This window comes from Dipodomys spectabilis, unplaced genomic scaffold (genome assembly GCF_019054845.1).
Source record: "Dipodomys spectabilis isolate Male_0828 unplaced genomic scaffold, ASM1905484v1 ptg000096l, whole genome shotgun sequence".
Classification (NCBI taxonomy): Eukaryota; Metazoa; Chordata; class Mammalia; order Rodentia; family Heteromyidae; genus Dipodomys; species Dipodomys spectabilis.
Genome location: NW_024870773.1, coordinates 7,958,498 through 7,975,133, shown reverse-complemented (window position 1 = coordinate 7,975,133; position 16,636 = coordinate 7,958,498). Strand labels below are relative to the sequence as shown.

General features: G+C 36.0%; 1 protein-coding gene across 1 annotated transcript in view; it reads left to right on the top strand.

Annotated features, from left to right (window-relative positions):
* The first annotated feature begins 310 nt into the window (after positions 1 to 310).
* Myo3a (myosin IIIA) overlaps positions 311 to 16,636 on the top strand; it is a 118,425-nt gene continuing 102,099 nt past the window's right edge. The window contains exons 1-4 of the mRNA XM_042686201.1: positions 311 to 469; positions 3,925 to 4,059; positions 13,490 to 13,594; positions 14,402 to 14,501. Of these exons, the coding sequence (XP_042542135.1) occupies positions 311 to 469; positions 3,925 to 4,059; positions 13,490 to 13,594; positions 14,402 to 14,501 (499 nt within the window). The remainder of the gene's footprint in view (positions 470 to 3,924; positions 4,060 to 13,489; positions 13,595 to 14,401; positions 14,502 to 16,636) is intronic.

Below are 16,636 nucleotides of genomic sequence, written 5' to 3'. Positions count from 1 at the left end.
TAATAAATCAAAATGATATAAATATATGGCTTTTCATCTGAAGAGAATTATTAGCAATTAATACAAGACCATTTCCTTAAAGAAACAAAGCCCTGCTTACGGATCATAATTAAACTCATAAAATCTGTTTACAAAGATAATATTAAATTTTTCTGTGACTCTGAAGAACCTTTAGGTACAGTTGTACATTTTCCATTGTATTAGTGAAAAGACTAGATAATTTCCCATGAGATTACATGAGCTGTTTAATTTCCCCAATTAAATATAGATGGAACTGTGCCTTTTCTTTCCAGTGATTTAAACCTTTGAGATGTTTGGAAAAACAATTTTGTTTGATAACTTTCCTGATCCTTCTGATACATGGGAAATCATTGAAACAATTGGAAAAGGAACTTATGGGAAAGTTTTTAAAGTATTGAATAAGAAAAACGGCCAAAAAGCAGCAGTCAAAATTCTGGATCCAATTCATGTGAGTCATTTTGAGTTTTTCTCTTCTCCATAGCCAATTTAATCTATATGAAACAGTTTTTAAAATTAACACATATCTCAAATAAACTCATTCATCATTATCATTGTGAAACAAATTGCAACAATTTGAAAAATATAGGAAAGTCTTCTTGTTCGATTCTTCTGGTTTACGTGCTATATCGATAAAATATGTATTTTATATCTAACTTATAAGTAAATCAGTGTAGAAATACATAAATGCAATGGTCATCAGCTATATAGTTCATTGATATTATCTTAGATTTAAAAATAATTAAAATAAAAACTCATGGGTCTAAATGTAACTCTAAGATGTCATTGTAACCAGATGTCCAAGTTTCCCTGCATTTGCTCAGGCTATAGGCACAATTTCTCTTATGCCAGATTGAAGAAGTAGTTTTGTTTCCTTATTTATTTATTATTTTTTAACTACTTGTAAAAAGAAGTTGCCATTTAACAAAGCAGTAATGGCTACATTATATCCTGAATACATTATATAATGGCTACATTATATCCTGGTCAATGTCACTCCTTTCAACATTCTTGCCCATTCCTCTCCTATCTACCCTTCCCTCACTCTTCTTAATGTTGTACACATTGGAGTTTTGACTGCATTCTTTCCTTCTCCTTGTAAAGGATTTTTTTAAATGAAATTAATTTTTTTATTTGCTTATGTGTTTGATGGTCTTTGTCTATATTCATTGTGAAAAATTGGAATTCTTCTTTAATCTTATTGATCTTCGAGTGAAGTCCTTCACTGCTTTTTGGGGTAAAGGTGGTTAATAGTTGTGATAAGAGAAAATATCAAAATACTAATTGTGATTTTAAAAAATAGCTTATTGTTAATAGTGCAAGGAGAATGTCAAGATTCTGTTTCCAAGAAATGATTTTTTTACTCGTGTGTGTGTGTGTGTGTGTGTGTGTGTGTGTGTGTGTGTGTGTGTGTGTGTGTATGTTGGGACCAAAGTCAGGAGCTCATGCTCCTATTGAGCTACAGTCTGGCCTGGTCTTCTGAGAATGAAGGTTGGAAATTTAGGATTACTTGTTTGGGTTTAGTTTAGTTTGGTTTTTGGATTTTTGAAATATCAGTTGTATTGGCTTTAAACTCACAATACCCTGCCTTACACTCCTGAGTCCTGGGTTTTTAGGTGTGTAACCCCAAGCCTGGCTAAGTGCTAGACTGGAGATATTTGCCTTTCTCATAGTACATGGGTGAGCAAATAAGCTTAGAAGTCACATCTCCCCAAACTGTTGCTGAGATCCATGCCTCTTACACATGCAAGTCATGACAGTGTCCAGGGAGTGTGCATGCCATGAAAAGTGCACATGAGAACCCTCTGTCCTTGTCATAGCTCACCCTCTAATAAACCATGGACATAGCACAAGGTCTCTAGTTCTTTGTTCATCTGAAGGGTGCACTTTTTATTATTTATTTCTACTAAGCCCATTATTATGTCACTCTTGGGTATTGTTAGACTAGAGGAAAATGAGAGAGCTTTATCTAAGGCAGTCATTTGAGACCAAATACGGATCATCCTAGCTGCCTAGGAGGTTGAGACCTTGAGGATCATGGCTTGAAGCCAGCCCAGACAGAAGAAAGAGTTTATGAAACTCTGTCTCTAATTAACCAGCCAAAAGAGCAGAATTGGAGCCATGGTTCAAGTGGTATAGCACCAGGTATGAGCAAGAAAGCTGAATAAAAGTGGGAAGCCCTGAGTTTGAGCTTTAGTACCACACACACACACACGCACACATGCACACATATACACAGAAATATATATGTATTTATATATGTACATATATACATGTATGTGTATATATGTATATACATTGTATATATGGAAGGGAAAATAGGACACACACTAGACTAAAAAGTTGAGAAATATTGTGCCCAGGCTTAACTGACATGAACTATCTTCATATTTACATAGAGGGGAGAAAGACACAAGTTACCCTACCCAAATGACTTGATTTTTGTTTTTCCATTGGCCTTTGATATTACAGTTTGGGATTCATTTCAGTAAATAAAAGGACTTCAGTATCTAGCTTCTCCCATTCCCTTCTGCGTGTGTGTGTGCGTGTGTGTGTGCGTGTGTGTGTGTGTGTGTGTGTATGCCAGTTCTGCAGTTTGAACGCAGGGCCTCATCACTGTCTCTGAGAATTTTTACTCATAATTAGCGCTCTACCTCTTAAGACAAAGCTTCACTTCTGACTTTTTGCTTCTAAGTGGAGATAAGAGTCTCACATACTTTCCTGTCCAGGCTGACTTTGGACTGTGATCCTCAGATCTCAGCCTCCTGGGTAGCTAGGATTATAACCATGAGCCACCAGTGCCTGGCTATTTCCTTCTTAATGGAGAAAGAGTAGCTTAACATACGTATAACCATTGTTTGTTTTTAATTTACTCATATATAATATACTTTGAAATTCTGCAAATCATGTTCTCTGCCGTTGTTTTAATGAAACACTAACAATGTATAGTACTTTATTTTGCTGCCTCTGCTCTTGTCACAATACATATGTTTTCCTTAGAATTCCTTACTCATTTGTCATGTCACAAGTCAAATAAGAAAGATTTATAACCAAGAGATTATAATCTTAAACCTAAATGCACCCATGAATTTTTACAAAGATTGACTCTTTTTAAAATGAAGGTATCTTACTATGGTGTATATTGAATTAGGAATTTTCCCTGCAAGGAAAAGAGTAAGTGAACAAAATTGGGATGTAGTAGGGTTGGAATCTAAGCATCTCTGGCTCTGACTTTGTCAAGCTGGATTGTCTTCCTTTATATTTTCTCTCTTCCTCTGTGAGTCCATGATTCTATAGTGAAAACACAGAGTTATTAGCTATCATTGTAAGAGCAATATTAGCCAAGTATTATAGTTCTGTGGGTTGCTTCCTGTACATGTCTTTTACCAGAAAGATGCCTGCATGGATGTGCTGCATTTTTATTAAGGTTGCAACATCTTCTATTTTTCAATATGCCTTACTCCATCTTTTATAATTTAACTCCAGGTCACTTTTTTTGGAAAAGCAAGAATTTATTGCTCATGTGACTTGCTTTTGATAGATTTCAAATATCCGGTATTCTAAAGAAACAAAATAAATCTGCTTTCTGGTTCTAAAAGTTTTTATTTCAAATCAATGACTGTCTCATTGCAGCCAAATAACTACTACAATGAGTTGTTTTTGAAATGCATAGAAAAATAGCCTTTATTTCTTTGTAGATTTAATTAAAAAGCAATATAGCTTAAGATGCATTTGGCTAGCAAGAAAATCACAATCTGGCCTCTTAATGTGATAAGAAATTTAATACATAGAACTAAACACAATAAAAATCAAGATTTTGCCTTAGTAAAATAAAATTCTGATTTTGATAGCTATTACATGTCATTGATATTGTTCATACTTTTTAAAAATGATTTTTGAAACTAGGATATTGATGAGGAGATTGAAGCAGAATACAACATCTTAAGAGCACTCTCCGACCATCCAAATGTAGTCAAGTTCTACGGTATTTACTTTAAGAAGGATAGACAACATGGAGATAAACTGTGGTTGGTTCTGGAGGTAAGTGTTTCAGCATGATTTGTGTAGGTGGAAGTTTGCATTGTGGTCCTGGAATGACACAGTGCTTAGGTGACATTAACCTCGTGAAACTCTTCTCCAGTAAAACGTGGTGTCTAGTATGAGACTCATCATCTTAAGATACACATCAGGAAATTAAAAATCTACACAACTACTGAAAATTGAAAAGAAAATCAGTCCACAGAGAAAGACTGAAGAGTCTGAGGTTCTCTTTTCCTTTGGGAAAACAGTTTTAAAATGTGAAGTGAGGTTTCATTATTGGTGATTTCATGAATGTTTTTTTCCTTCATTGAATGCTAGTAAATTAAAGTAGAGAACCAAGTACCTACATTTATGGTCTGTACTTCTCAATTTGGATAATCCCAAACCTTGAGTCCTTTCAGGCATGCTGCTGGATATGGATATTGTGTGTATGTGAGGGAGGGCAAGATAAGGAGGCATAAGGTTAGACACTTCCATTGATGTTTTGTTCTCTCCTTATTTTCTTTCCTTAGCCCTATATAGTTAGGCTGGTCCAACCCCTGCCAGAAAACAAAGAAACAAAAAGCCCTCAGCAAATGCTTTACTTGGTATTCTCCTGTGTTGACGTAATCCATTATCACTTGCTTATCTGATTCCATATTTTCAATTTTGATGAACTCTCCTGACCTCTGATCTTTTTTCTGTCTTCTTTTCCTTTGTGGTTTAGACTTTTTAGACCCCTTTACTGACATTTAAGTGGAGAATCATGAATGACGATCAATAAATTTACAGTTCATCTGCAAACTTTATTTGCACCACAGAGCCTTCCAAAATGTAAACTAGTATTTTCAAGAACATTTTCATGATAGGAAGCTATGCATTGTATTATTTTGCCAAGGTTAAAAAATATCAAATAATCATATGTGTCCTTTAAAATTAGACTATTCTTTCAAATTATTTTATACTTATCTAGTTAAGAGAGCCTTATATTTTACAGTTAAATCATACCCTATGTGAAGCTAAAATTTTACTGTACTAAATTTAGTTACTCAAGTAATAGAACACAAAGTAGAAAGTTAAACCTTAAATTAATGAAGAATCTTAAGGGCATTTCAGGTTCATATTTGTTCATTTCAGATGCAAGGTTGTGCAAATCCTGTAGTCCTGAATAAAATTCTGCATATTTTTCAAACATTTTGAATAATGCAGTTTTCATTTTTCTTCCATGTAAAGTAATGGACAGAATAGTATTTAAATAGAGATCTGGATACTCTGGGTAATGTAGGTTTAAGGGAAAAAAGAAGAGCTTAAAAATTGGCTAGAGTTTAAAAATATTGAATATAATTGATCAATCGTTGTCTTTTAGTCTTTCAAATCTTTATTCTGATTATATTGACATTTCTCCATGTCATCATTTGGGGACTCCTGACCATAGTTTAAATTGTTATTTTTTTGAGAGAGCAGGAAAGATTGGGTAAAATGGTTTTGGATCATCCCAAAGAAATAAAGAGAAATTCCAACACAATGAATCAGTAGAAACTTAACTGGTTCTTTCCATTTGATCTTATATTTATTATCAGGTAGAGTTTTGGGAGTATCCCTAAGTAGTATGAGAAAAATTATGTATGTAGCATATATAGCATATATGTATACATACATATATATGTAAATATAATGATACTTTAGAAGTCTAATGTAACAAAATCAGAGAAAACATTAAAAATGCAGCAACCTTCTATCAGAAAGAATAACAGAAAGACTTGGAAAAAATTATAAAGTAAAGTAAGCCATACCTGAAGAAATATAGGCTGCATGGTTTCCCTCATTTCTAATCATTAGAATGTGCCTGTAAATCTACAAGTAAATCCAATGGATAGAAAAGACAAATAATTACACTTGGACATGATTTATTAAACAGCAATCTAAACATTCACACAGTGAGATCAAAGGAGGATAATCTTAGGAGAGAATCACAACAGTTCAATAGCTATGTGTATATGATCATATAAAATGATGCTTCCTGAAATGAACTCCAAGAAATGGAAGCAAGAGGTTTTTTATTGTAGTGTTTGCAATTCTTTTTTCTTTCCTTCTTTTCTTTTTGTTTATTCCCTCCTGTCACTGTATTTGATTTGCTTTGTGTATACATTTATCTGATTTGGGGAGTGAAGGGGAAAGAACAGAAATGGTGGGACAAAATGTGAACTAATTCAGCAGTGAAACCCACTAAACACTATTTTGGAAATAAACTATACAACTGGGGGGAAGAAAGTCTGGAGGGGAAAAACTGGGAGAGAATGAGAGAGGAGGTGTCACTGTTCAAAAGGAAATGTACTTATCATCTTGGTTATGTAACTGCAACCCCTCTGTATATCATCTTTACAATAAAATTTAAAAATAAAAAAACAAAAAATGCAGCAAATTGATATACTGTATATAAAATCATTAACTTGCATATGTAAATCAGACTAATCATACATACTTATAAGTGGCTAGCTGTACAATTACCTGATTTATAAACATGAATGGTGCAGGTGCTCTGCTAGAAGCAATTGTAGAAAATTGTGACATTCTTTGTGTAACAAAATGACTGCTAATTATGCCTCTTATCATAATAAAGCCTCAATAAATTATTTTGCATATCTAATGAGAGGCCCAAGAGGGTCAAAGTGATGGAAAGAGTCCTACATATAATGTGAGATTTCTTTTATTTTTACCAGTAAACATGATTCATTTTTAACTTATCTTTAAATTATCTTTAAGTAGTTGTACAAAGGAATTGCCACTTTATAAATACAGTGCATCTTGGTCAATGTCAATGCTTTCAATATTCTCACCTTTCCTTCCCAACCTGCCCCTTCCTGCTCTTTTCTTCATCTTGTAGGATATACATTGAATTCTTGCCTGGATTCTATCTTTCATTCTCCCTTTATTCATATACCCTTCTCCCCTCGACCCCACTCTACCTCCTTTCAAGTACCAGTTTCCTGGTGTTTATTCTGTTGAACTTTGTCTTCGCCTTTCTAAGGAATCACAGAATTTGAGTTCTCCCTTGAATGTACTAGTTTTCAGTTAATACATTTGTATATGCTTGCTTACATTCTACAGAGATTACAGTAGAAGGTCTGTAATGCAGAGGATATATCTGAGCCATTGTGTCCTTAGTCATAAACCTGCCTCTTGGGAAAGGTTATGTCAGCCTACACAAACTCCACAGTGACTTCCTAGCATGAAAAATCATTTTACTTAAAATTTCAATCCAGACTTAAAATCGTAGAAATAATATTTCCCTAGATCTTATGGGACAGTCCTTTTTGTTGAATTTTATTTTTGAATTTTTTTGTCTTGAATTTTATTTTTGAATTTTGGGGGTATATTTTTTCCCTTTCCTGTATTTTTCTTCTATCTTATAACTCTTTCCATGAATGATGTGCAAGATTCTGTTTAGAAATCTTCTTTTTTAATTTGCTGTATTTGATTTAGACTCCAAATCTTGCCAAGGTTGTATAAAAGAGCTCAAGCTTCTGATTCTCTGAAATTCCAGTTATATACTTGAATGAAACTAACCAGTAAGGAGTAAATGGGTGTTTGTTGTGATTGGTGTGTATGTATGTGTGTTTGTGTGTGTGTTGATGTTTGATGGCACATCTGTAGAGTGTTTTATAATCATGTATTAGTTTAGATTTTTCTAATGATGCAGGTATAAAGAGATAACCAATGTTTTTGTTTCTTTGATGTATGCCTCATTTTGAGATATTTTATTTACATTCCTTTCTGCTGTTGCCACACTTATCTCTAACCTGGCCTGTTTAGTAAGTTACAGGAACTACTTTTGACTTTTGGCTTGCTTTATTTAATCCAAATGTACATTATTGAGGGTCAGCATCAAGAACTGGGGGAGGAAAGCTGGAAAGGTGAGGATTAGATTAGGTTTGTACATATGCTTATACATGAACCTGAAGACCCCAGAAGCAAGGTCCAAATTGGACTAAATCATTCTCATAATAATTCTTTGCTACTGATAAACACAAAGGAAAGAAAATAAAGATATTTAAGTGTAATTTTTCCCTTCTTGACTGGACAAACAAGCACATCTAACTATATAACAAAACCCAGACTTTTCTCTCTGGAACTATTTCCTTAGTGTGCCTTCAGTCAGAATGGAACCAAAATTCAGAGCTGGGACGCCTTTCCATTAAAAGACTCTTTCTCTTATAATCCGATATTTCCTCTAATTGCTCCTTTTACAATGGCGCTATAGAATATATTCTATTACTTGTCTGAATTGGCCCTGATTTGTTCACTCTTATTAAGGACATTGCTTTCTCCTACTGCACTCCAATTATAGCAATTTTTCCTCTTTGAAATTATATCTTTTTCAGGAGATCAAAGGCTGATAATTACAAGTGATATTTAAAAGCACAAAAATTCAGTAAATAGCTCTTAAGAGCTTCCAAGTACACATGTTAGATCATCAAAGCCTTTTTAATACATAGAAATACTACTTTCCAAAGTCATGTATTATTGGTTGTTTTAGTTTTTACTTTACTATCCACCAAGTAATAAAAGGTCTGTCATGAGGAAAAGAAAACTAAGTGATGGAAAGAAGAGGAGCTAGAATGGAGGAGTAGTTTCTGTTTCCTCAGCTATTAACCCTTTTAAGTTAGGAATACAGTGGGGACATAAGCCATGACTTCTTGGTCTATGTGTCAGGATCAGAGAAGCAAGACAGGTGTAGGAAGTTAGGTCTCACCTTCTAACAGCACAGTGCTGTTCTTTCCTCCCTTTGTCCAGCCTCAGCTGCAGTGGAGAAGTGTTCTGACCATGTGATGCCTTTCATGTTCTTAGGACTGGAAAATCATTCCAGCTCCCATATAAATAAGCAGCTGTTACTCTGTGAGCTCAAAGCAGAGTAGACAGCCAGTTACCCAGAATCATTTGATTTTAGGTTTCATTTAAAAGGCAGATATTACTTTCTGCTCTTAAACTTAGGAAATATATGAATATTAAATGAAGTATCTGTATATTTTCTACCCACCCATCTCATCTAATCCATCTACTACTTATCTATCTATCTTTTATCATCTACCCATCTCTCCATCCATGTATTTCATCTATCCGTCTACCCATCCATCCATCTCATTTTCCCATCTATCCATTGATCTATCCATCTACCCATTTATCCACCTCTCTATCTCATCTATCCATCAATTCATCCATCTGACTCCTGTTGTGTCCTTCTTGCTCAATAATTCTTTGGTTCTTACAAAAAACTGCTACTCTGAATAGAAGTACAAGTTTAGAGTATTAATTTGGGGAGAAAGATGTAAGATACAACATCAGATATATTGTTGTTTGATAAATTAATAAGTTTTTATTGTGCACATTAAAATATTTCTTCTGACAAGTTACTTTCTCTTTGTTATCAAAGATTTCTTATTGACAGAATTGTCAATGTTTGCTGGTGTTTTCCCATAAATTTTAAACATTTTAAGGTGAGAGAACAGTTCTGGATTTATATTTCATTACTCATGGTTGTATACAATAACCAAAACACTTCTCATTGCACACCTAAATGAGTCAACTGTATTATCTACCGATAGTATTATTGACATTAAAATACTGCCTCTAATCCACACATTAGAAAATGCAAAACTTTTATTCACTATTCGAGTTATAAAATGTCTATTTGCTGATGGTGCCAGGTTTCATCGATACTTGATCAATATTTTACTGGATACAATGCTTACAGATTTGTCTATCCAGCTGGCTTTGAACCTTGATCCTCAGAACTCATTCGACTTGAGAAGCTAACACCTGACTTAAATATGAATTCTTGTCATAACACACATAACAAATTATACATTAGAAAACGGAAAAGAAATGTTTCTAAGACATAAAGGAAATAAGCTTCTAACAGTTTCAAATATACTGTGTTACCTATAAGTAAAATTTGAATGTCTGCCTTTTGTAATTTGCTCTGTCCTGTTCATATCTGACACTTAGAAAATAATTTGAGTCTATTTTAAAAGTGTTTTTGGTCTTGACTGTTTCTCCACAATAGGAATAAAATTATACAACTTACAAAACTTTACCTTATCATTTGTAAGAAAAACAGTGTAAATTAGAATATGAACTAATGTAGGTCATAAGTAGGACATTACTCTTTTTGTTGTTGTTGGTCATGAGGCCTGAACTCTGGGCCTGGGCGCTGTCCCTCAGCTCTTTAGCTCAAGGCTAGCACTTTTCCACTTGAGCCACAGCCTCACTGCCAGCTTTTTCTGCTTATGTGGTGCTGAGGAATCGAACCCAAGCCATCATGCATGCAAGGCTACCTTCCCAGCCCCAGGAAATTAATCTTTTAATTGAACTCAGCTTTCCTCCTCTCCCCTAGCACTATGCCCCACGCCACCTCCAGAAAATGCCTCCCCCTAGTCCTAAGGATTGATCTCAGGGCCTGGGCGCTGACCCCTAAGCCTCTTTGTGCTCAAGGCTAGCACTCTACCACTTGAGCCACAGTACCACTTCTGGCTTTTTCTGAGTAGTTTATTGGAGATTAGAGTCTCATAGACTTTCCTTCCTAGGCTGGCTTTGAACCACAATCCTCAGAACTCAGCCTTCTCTGACTCAGCTCTTTTTAAAGGAATTTATCAGGCATAATTAGGAAACAAAATCTAAATTTGATGAGGAAAGATTGTTGATATTCTTTAAATTTCCACATCCATATTTTCAGAAAGGGTTTTATGTTTACACTTCCGCTAAGAAATGTGTGTGGCAGGCGTGTGTGTGTGTGTGTGTGTGTGTGTGTGTATGTATGTATGTATGTGTGTGAACTGATTCTTCGGCTTGAACTTATAGCCTGGGAATTGTCCCTGAGCTATTTTGCTCGAGGATAGCCCTTTACCACTGAAGCTATAGTCCACTTCCAGCTTTTTGGATGGTCAATGGAGATAAAAAGTCTCATGGCAGGCTTAGGACCAAGATCCTCAGATCTCAGCCTCTTGAGTAGCTAGTATTCCAGGCTTGAGCTGCTATATTTTCAGCCTCTTGAAACAAAATCTGTCCTTGTCATCTCTGATCAATAAATATTTGTTGGACATAAATTATAATTCTAAAAATCAACTTTAAATGAAAGTACTGCTATACAAAATGTCTATGCTTCATATCAAAAATATTTTTGGATCAATACTATTGGTTATAAATTTAACAATGAGCAAATTAGTTTCATTTCTGAGAAGACATTGTAAAGGAGCTTTATTTGTATAGAATTTAGATGGATTTTGTATATCTTCCATGAATCAGGATCTTTTAACTTAGTCTTAACAATCAGGTTTCTTTTAGTGAAAAGATGTATTTTTAGCAGTTTTAGGTCTGCCAAAAGATTAAACAGAAAATAACAGAGACCTCTACAATGCTACATTCCTCCAATTATTAACATTTTACGTTAACACGGTACATTTGTTGGAATTATGCACCAATTATGATATATTATGATTAACTAAAGTCTTTAGCTTGCATCCTTCTGCCTTATATATTTTGTAGAGTCTGACAAATTTATACCAGCCAGCACTATAGTTTAGCTCAGACACAGTTCCCTTATTTCCTGTCCTCTGCCTCTTCATCTGTCTTGAATACCTGATAACCACTGAATACTTGGTCTGTGGTTTAGGTTTCTTGAATGTTACACAACCCAGATCATACATTGTGAGCCTTTCTACAATGCTCTCTTTCTCTCTGTATTATGCACTTAACACATGACCTTCCTGATATGGGAAACTCAATTTAAGCCCAGTTCAAACTTCCATTTTTCTTTTTTTTGTCAATCATGGGGCTTGAATTCTGGGCTTGGGCGCTGTCCCTGAGCTCTTCAGCTCAAGACTAGTACTCTACCACTTGAACCACATTGCAACTTCCTGGTTTTCTGGTGATTAATTGGAGATAAGAGTCTCACAGACTTTCCAGCCTGGGCTGGCTTTGAATCGTGATCCTCAGATCTTAGCCACTGGCACCCAGCTTAGACTTCTATTTTTTGTTTCTTGGATACATTGCTTAGTATTCAAGTGTGTTGCAATAATTGGACATCCATATACAATCCATACCTCATACTACATACAAAAGTTAAGTCAAATAGATCACACAACTGCCTATAGGTAATCCAAAGGACATAAGATTTTCTGAAGAAATTTTGGGAGAAAAGTTTTATAATGTTGGATTAGGTTAAGATTTCTCAGGACACAGGAAGCATATTCTGTAAAATCTTTTTTTTTTTTTGGATCCAGTCATGAGGCCTGAACTCTGGGCCTGGGTGCTGTTCCTCAGCTCTTCAGCTCAAGGCTAGCACTCTACCACTTGAGCCACAGCTTTTTTCTTTTTGCTTATGGGTGCTGAGGAGTCGAACTCAGGGCCTCAGGTATGCAAGGCAAGCGCTCTACCACTGAGCTACCTTCCCAACCCCTGTAAAATCTTTTATAATGAGTTCCAAAGCCTGGGTCCTTTTAAAGAAATGGCTTGGTATTTTAAAGGACTCAGTTACTTCTCAGTCAGTTGTGTCTAACACTCGGCCATTTATCCAGGTAAAAAGATGTCCCTTGCCTTAATACAGTAGGAACCGCAAGTTTTGAAATTCACCAAACAGAGTCTTCTTTGAATGGACAAAGATGCTTCAGTATCTACATGTATAATATGGAGATGGTGACCCTTATTTCAGAGTAGTGAGGTTTAGAAATAAACCATATAACTTGATTAGAAATTTGTCCAGCACTGAGGAAGTGATCAATAAAACCCCATTGTTTCTATCATATTTATAATATATCAGAAGTGTTTGGGAATCCAGTAAAATTTAATCATCATATTTTTTAAAAAGGCTTTTGAAGCCAGGTGCCAGTGACTCATGACTCTAATCCTATTCAGAAGACTGAGACCCTCCTTGAGGATGGTCTCCTAGAGACTCCATCTTGAATTAAGCAGTTCTAATTCTTAACCTTAAACTTAAAATTCAAGCTCAGTGTTTCCATATTCTCTTGTAAAGGAGAGGATGGGTAAGGTTGAGATAAATAGGGGGAGCGGGACAGGGGGAGTAATGGAAGGGCTGACACTGACCAAGATGCATTATAGTCATAAATTGACATGTGGAATCCAAACTCCTTTATGTTTTAGAACTATTTAAAGATGATAGAAAAAAATAAAGATAGTAGAAATAAACACAAAAATGCTAAAATGAATAGATAAATTCTAAAAGCCATTTGTATGAATAATGTGTTCTGATCATCACAACTGTACACAAGTACAAGTTTCTATGTTCATTTCACTGGTGAAATCTAAAGATAATGAGAGTCACCATTTGAAACAGAATATTGGAATGATTATTTTTAATGTTTTAGGAAGATCTTTTCTATCACAAAGTTAGAATATCATGTCTGTGCTAATGTCTATCTTGAAATATTCCTTCTAGCTGTGCAATGGTGGATCTGTGACAGATCTTGTGAAAGGATTTCTGAGGAGGGGTGAAAGAATGAGTGAGCTTCTGATTGCCTATATTTTACATGAAGCATTAATGGTAAGGCTATTTATGGTTGTTTTTTGTGTGTGTGTATTCCAAGAGGTAGTTCTAATTTCAAAATAATCCTGAGCTAGGTATTGGTGGCTTATATCTGTATCTCATGATACTGAGATCTGAGGATAACTGTTCATAGCCTGGACAGGAAAGTTTGTGAGACTCTTATCTCCAATTAACAAGTAAAAGACCAGAAGGGAAGCTGTGACTTAAGTGGTAGAGAGCTAGCCTTGAGCAAAAATAGGTCAGGGAATAGTAACCCCTCTGTACAACAACTTAATCTCATAACAAACATTTATTATTTTTAATGCTCAGGGACAATGCACTGGTCATGAGTTCAAGCCCAACAACCGGCACAAAAAGAAGTCAGTTCTGGAATTGGAGGTCTAGCTGAAGTAGTAGAGTACCAGCCATAGGTAGAAAAGGCCCAGAGAGCTAGCCCCTGAGTTCAAGGCCCAGTACCAGCACACACACACACACACACACACACACTCACTCACTCACTCACTCACTCACAAAATGTAGATCATATTTTTTAGAAAAATACAATTACCTTGGTATTTATTGATGCAGGATTAAATGCAAACTCTGATATGTTTGGTATACTCGCCATTAAAGAAGTATGGGGCATGCTGTATTTGTGTGGGCCCAAAGATGAAATGATGTCCTTTGATTTGACTGGGAGAGAATTATTTAAGTATATGAATGCTAATTTCAACATGTGCTTCCTATTGATTTTGCATATCTGCATCATCTGAGAAATGTCTTATCGTTGACGTTTTGACATTCATTATGTTTCCCTCTTGCTAGGGACTTCAGCATCTTCACAACAACAAAACTATTCATCGAGATGTAAAAGGAAATAACATCCTGTTGACCACTGAAGGTGGAGTTAAGCTAGTAGATTTTGGTAAGTTTTGTTTAAAGGTAGATAAGTGTCAATGAACTAGTTTGAAGTGGTATGACCATTTTCCACCAGCTGTTCATTTTTCTACTGATTAAAATTAGGGGGATTCTGGGGGTTGGTGGCTCATGCCTAAAATCCTAGCTACTCAAGAGGCTGAGATCTGAGAATCAAGGTTCAAAGCCAGCCTCAGCAGGGAAAATCCACGAGACTCTTACTTCCAATTAATCACCAGAAAACCAGAAGTAATGCTGTAGCTCAAAGAGGTAGAGTGCTAGCCTTGAGCAAAAAAAAGCCCAGGGACAGGGCCCAAGCCCTGAGTTCAAGCCTCACAACTGACAAAAAGAAAAAGAAAATGGGGTAGGTGAGAAATATCCATATCTCCATGAGTTAAGAAGACCTGAGCTGAGATGGCAAATGACAGGGCTCCTGTTTTCAGCTCACCTGGCTTAAGTACAAATACCATAAACACAATAATGCCTATGGTTTATCCTCCCAAATAGCACCCCATTAAATGATTAGTCTAAGCCTATAATTGTAATCCCTTGGCCACAAGTAGTGATTGCTTTATAGATGGATTTATTGCTAAATCCAAGATTCTGCGATATGAGGGGAAATCTTCAAAGGTCATCTGAGAATATTTCCTCTCTCCTAACAGAGAGACACAGAGAAAGATGGTTTCCTCCTTTCCTGAGACTGTCTTATCACAATATCTGAAATGTAGTCTCTCACTTGTGACCGAGGGGCTTTGTCCTGATGAAGACAGAGCTGAGAAAGGAAGCAATAGGGATCCTTGATGACATAGAGAGCCACCAGGTCAATCAACTCTTGAAGCCTGCTTTTTCTCTGGACTTTAAAGTGTGTGAAATACTAAAATTCTTTATTTCCTAAGCCCATTGGGGGTTTCTGTAGTACCACCAAAGGCACCAAAACTAATGTAATTAGTTCATTTGGATAATTATTTTTCAATTTGGAAGACGTTTTCTAGAACTTTCTCTTATTTGTCCCTACTGCTCCTGAAAGAGTAGATGACAGTATTCCAGGACATCTAGTATCCTGCAGGCATTTTTCTCCTCTTCCAGCTGGGTACAGAGGCCCACTTTTGTCCTTTTACCATGTCAGAATATCTCTATTATTCAGTTTATTACACAGGATTATCTCTTGGGTCTTTCTGGATAAATAAAGATACTTAGTAATATAGATAAATAGTTGGTGACAGCAAAATATCTTAGTGTATTTTGTAGACTTAATGTTACAGGTATACCAGTTCATTGAGTGTAAGTTGAATATACTGTTTCCTCAAGGTTGGAAGAGGGATGCCATTTGAGAGACCGAGGAAACAGTTTTATCCATGAGAGATTGAAGTCTTTCTAAAATGTCTTCCAGATTTGTTGAATTTGACTAAGCTTCCCTCCTAGAAATTAGGGGAGGGGGCTAGAAGAGAATCCATAATAGTTACAGCAAAATTCCCAGGTGTTAGTGGTGGTTTGTAACTGTAATCCTAGCTACACAGGAGGCTGAGAACTGAGGATCACTGTTCAAAGCCAGCCTAGGCAGGAAAGTCTGTGAAACCCTTGTCTCCAAAAAGCTGGAAGTGGAACTGTGGCTCAAGTAGTAGAGTACTTGAGCAAAAAAAACTAGAGACAGTGCCCAGGCCATGAGTGTAAGCCCCAGGACTGACTCACACACATGAGCATGTGTGTGTGGGGACACGCACACACACACACCACACGCACACACCACACGCACACACACACACCACACGCACACACACTACAAGAAAAATGAAGAGAAGACAAATCTCTTTGTGTATCCAAGATACAGAGAAACCAGTTATAGACATGCCACTTTCTCTGCATATAAACACCCCTACTCTGTACTTGCCTAACCTCTGTCTGACTGACGGCCTCCCCAACACCATACACTTCAGCCAGGCAGAGAGTTGTCAGACTGTTAATCCCATGTTTCACTTGACAGATGCTCTGTTGTACTCTGGGCTTTGTAATGACAGGACTTCTATCGGGCCTGTTACTTTCGCACCAGAGGGAAGACCTTCTATGCAATCATGTGATCATAAGAAAGTTCATTTCTTCAATACATCAGTGCCCTTCAATAAATCTACAACACATAGAAAAAAAGAG